Genomic DNA, 3,851 nt, shown 5'->3' with positions numbered 1-3,851 from the left:
ATATATATATATATATATATATATATATGTGTGTGTGTGTGTGTGTGTGTGTGTGTGTATGACTGTGTCTGTTTGTTCTGTTTATTGAATGCAATTTCAATTATTCATATAATTATTTAGGTGAAAGAATATGACATCTGAATGCATTTTGCTTGAAAATGCACTACTTTGATAAAAATGCATTTTTCTCAGTTTTTTTGTCCAAAATGTTGTTTTTCTGATTAAACCTATCTGCATTCAAGTGGTGATAAAACATGAACACATGAAGATAGAGTACAATTGTTTCTTTTGTTTAAAAGCAGAGGCTCGGTTCTTTATTTTGATATATAATATGTTCATATATTCATAGCAGAAAATATTCTGAGGGCCATCAAATTTAGGTGAAAATCATCAAAAATGCTGGCTGTGGCTAGCAACTTTAAAAAAAAAACGCTGGCGGGGAAAGAGTTAACAGAAAAATATGTTCATAGTTCAAGAATTTATAGAAAAAGTAAAAACCAAAAAAAATTATGATCTTAAAATGGGTTAAGTCACTCTGATTTCTGAGGTCTAACTCAGTTGAAAAGTTTTCCGTTTTGCAGCTCTTTACTATGGCACCTCTAGTTAGTGAACCTGTATTTACTTGTTAGCATTATAATTTATGTCTAAGGTATTGTATACACGCGTAAATGGTTTAGGGTTTTTATTTATTTATTTATTTTTTCTCCTTGTGGGTGTGTGTGCAGTCTGAGACAATGTTGTTTGTTCGTTCTGTGTTTTACTTTGAAAAATCCTTCAAATAAAATATATATATAAAAAAAAGTGTTAAGTCCAAAAGTCTGAAACCACAAGTGAAAAAGCTTCTATTTTGCTTTTAGTTTCTTTCCATCATGTTATCAGTTTTTTTAGGTAATTTTATATTTTTTAGAATATATTTCTTAATCATGAAGAAATTATATATACAGAAGATTTCGGAATCTCTTAGTAATAGGTAAAGTATTTGCCTAATGACAATGTGCACTTAAGATATTAAATTTTTTTGTCAACAAAAACAAAATGAAAAATGTGTCATGACGAAAAATAAGTGATTTGTAAATAAAAATTTAAAAAGCACTGTTGACAATGTTGTTGATTTGTTTTAAACAGCATAAAAATACATATTGACGGATCTTGAGTAAGGTCATACTTCTCTCTCTATATATATATATATATATATATATATATATATAAACTATTTTTAAAAAAATAGTTCTGAAAATTATGAAAAATACAAAACAGTGATTGTTTCAAATAAAGCATAGTCAATAAATAATGTTGCACCCAAATGTCTCCTAAACCAGCAAAAACCACATGCCACTTGAGCCAAAATTAAAACTGACTAAAAAAAAGTAAAAAACTAGGACTAAAAGATGTGTAAAAATCAGCGCTGCACTCGAGCTGACATGAACTTCACACATTTGAATAATGCATGAAGATTGACTGAGCTGATAGATCAATGTGCATTTACCTTGCCTGGCCTCCTCCTCCAGTAGATCAGTGTGCATGGCCAGGTACCTCTCCTCATCACACAGAGCCTCTATCCTCGCCTCCTCCTCGGACAGCTGGTAATCGTGATTCCACGAGCCTGCGTCATATTCCGAAAGATCGTGTAAATGACCGCGGCCATCGTACCTGCAAAACGAATCACGTGGTTAAAGGCGAGAGGAAATTAACATTGAATTACATACAAGAAATACTCACCACACTGAAGAACCCTAAAAGTAAAGCCGTTTTTATGTTCACATATATGCTTTTCTTTCAAAATGCTACTTTGCTTACAAGGTTTGCACGAGGAGGTGCGAAAAAAGCAGACGGCCTATGTGATGCACTCCAGATGGTATACGGGTCAAGAGATGAGTGCACTTGCATGATAAACTTACTAAATCCATTGAATTCTTCACTAAAACCATAAAAAGATGCAACAGGCCTGAGTAAAGTATGAATAAAAAAATTAAAATAGAAAAACGCAAACAACAACTCTCCTCTTACCTTACACGGTTCAACAAACCATTCCAACTTTTTGAGACAACTGCCATCATCATTCCTAAATATACTGTAAAAGAAGTACATCCACACAAGCCCGAGCACATAAATACCTATCCGTAAGAACCCATATGGAGGAAATTTTCCTGCGCTCGCTCCTGTATTCCACTTCTCAGTTCCAGTTTCTTCGGTAAAAGAGAGAAGTGGGCGATGAGGTGGCAATCGGGGCCTGGCGGGACCCCTTAGCCTTAATTGCTGAGGAAATAAGTTCTGTATTACGTGATAGAGAGACACACACATACACATTGGAAACAAGAAAACAGACCCATGCAGATTAAGGTGGCTCAATGCAACCCGCTGTGTTTCAACACACTCCAGGCTCGTTACCAATTTTAACATTTTTAACAGGACTGCAGCTGAACTGGAAGAAGTGTGGAGGAAGAGAGAAAACAGATATGGAACACAATATTCAACTGACTATGTGTTAAAGTACTTCCTGCAAAATAACAATGTTAGACTTGGGATCTATGCACAAAGACAGAATTCATATAATTGGATTTGAATCATACATTACTTCATATATGAGAACCACCTTAATGCACGGACTAATTTACAGTAGCAGGTTAATCTGACATGAATTTGCCGTGGTTTGCATTTAATTAAATAAATGCAACACAAATGTGACCACAGCAAATTCCTGAAGTGCTAAGAAGCAGAGGCCTCACATGACCAGTACAATAGATTCATATTCACTTATTGTAACACAATAAATTAGTCATTCATATTTGTATATATTTATATATTAAATTATATAAGTAAGGGCCAAGTGAGCAAGGACTCTGCTTTGGATTTCAAACATCCCCTAACCCTGCAAAACAAAACAAAACAAAATCTTAAACCAGCCTACGCTGGTTTGCTGGTCTCCTGGATGTTTTTAGAGGGGTCTGGGCACTTTTTACACTGTCAGGCTGGCAGACTAGCTTAAACCAGCTAAGACCAGCAAACCGTCTTAGGCTGATCTTTCTGCTGAAACATTTGTCATCTTTGTCAGTGCATTGAGCTTACAAATAATCACAATCCAAGCAAGTTATCTTAGATCTGTCAATGTCAAGTTTTTTTTGTTCACGTTTGGCCATGTAAACATCACACATTGCCATCAGCTCCTCCTTGTGCTGCAAAACAACAAATACATCCAAGGTCCCTTTGGAAGACATTAAGTTGGTTAAGTAATGATTCCCATTAGGTTTGTTTAACCGACCTATCGATCATGATGTTCTTTTCCCCCATCCATGGGATAAGGTGTTTGCCCTGGTCGTGGTAGATGGCCCTCTGATCGTCCCGGAACAGCTTACAGGCGTAGCCGAACACCAGAAGCTCCGCATACTTGCTGCTGTCGCTCTGCTCCTTAGTCGCCTTATTATGGTCCGTCTTGCTTCCCCCTCGCCAGTACATTCCTGATAATATCCGCAAGACACGCGAAATAAGCGATAAACTGCTAGAAATGTATAACCATTTCTTTAAAGGTGGGAAAAGTGGAATAAAATATGTCGGCTAACATCTGCTCCAACACATATCAACACACACTGAAGCAAATATGGCGTGTTGAAGAATGTTGCTTTTCGGAGTCGCAGATTCGTTACATTGTGTTTCGTGAAACGGAATGCGGTGCTGCTGTTTTAGTTTGTAAAAAAATCTATTTGAATATAATATGTGAGCGTTTATAATATTTAAACAGTTTTGGTATGCACGTACTAGGAAAGATGGATACCAGTCATATTCAAGACGAAAACCTCAAAGTGAAAGTAAAAATGATAGCGCAGATTTGACCCACGCAGGGGTGTTCGATTCCA

The 3,851-nt window shown here is 36.2% G+C and overlaps 1 protein-coding gene across 1 annotated transcript in view; it reads right to left on the bottom strand.

The window, feature by feature from the left end:
* The window catches only part of LOC107662530 (splicing factor, suppressor of white-apricot homolog), a 100,233-nt gene extending 96,622 nt beyond the window's left edge, over nucleotides 1–3,611 (bottom strand). Inside the window, exons 1-2 of the mRNA XM_016452597.1 lie at nucleotides 3,260–3,611; nucleotides 1,487–1,650 (exon numbers count right to left, since the gene is read on the bottom strand). Of these exons, the coding sequence (XP_016308083.1) occupies nucleotides 1,487–1,650; nucleotides 3,260–3,453 (358 nt within the window). The 5' untranslated portion in view covers nucleotides 3,454–3,611. The remainder of the gene's footprint in view (nucleotides 1–1,486; nucleotides 1,651–3,259) is intronic.
* Nucleotides 3,612–3,851: the final 240 nt, after the last annotated feature.

Source organism: Sinocyclocheilus anshuiensis, unplaced genomic scaffold, assembly GCF_001515605.1.
Source record: "Sinocyclocheilus anshuiensis isolate Anshui unplaced genomic scaffold, SAMN03320099.WGS_v1.1 scaffold457, whole genome shotgun sequence".
Lineage (NCBI taxonomy): Eukaryota > Metazoa > Chordata > Actinopteri > Cypriniformes > Cyprinidae > Sinocyclocheilus > Sinocyclocheilus anshuiensis.
The sequence above is the reverse complement of the archived record's forward strand: the minus strand, read 5'-3'. Positions and strand labels throughout refer to the sequence as shown.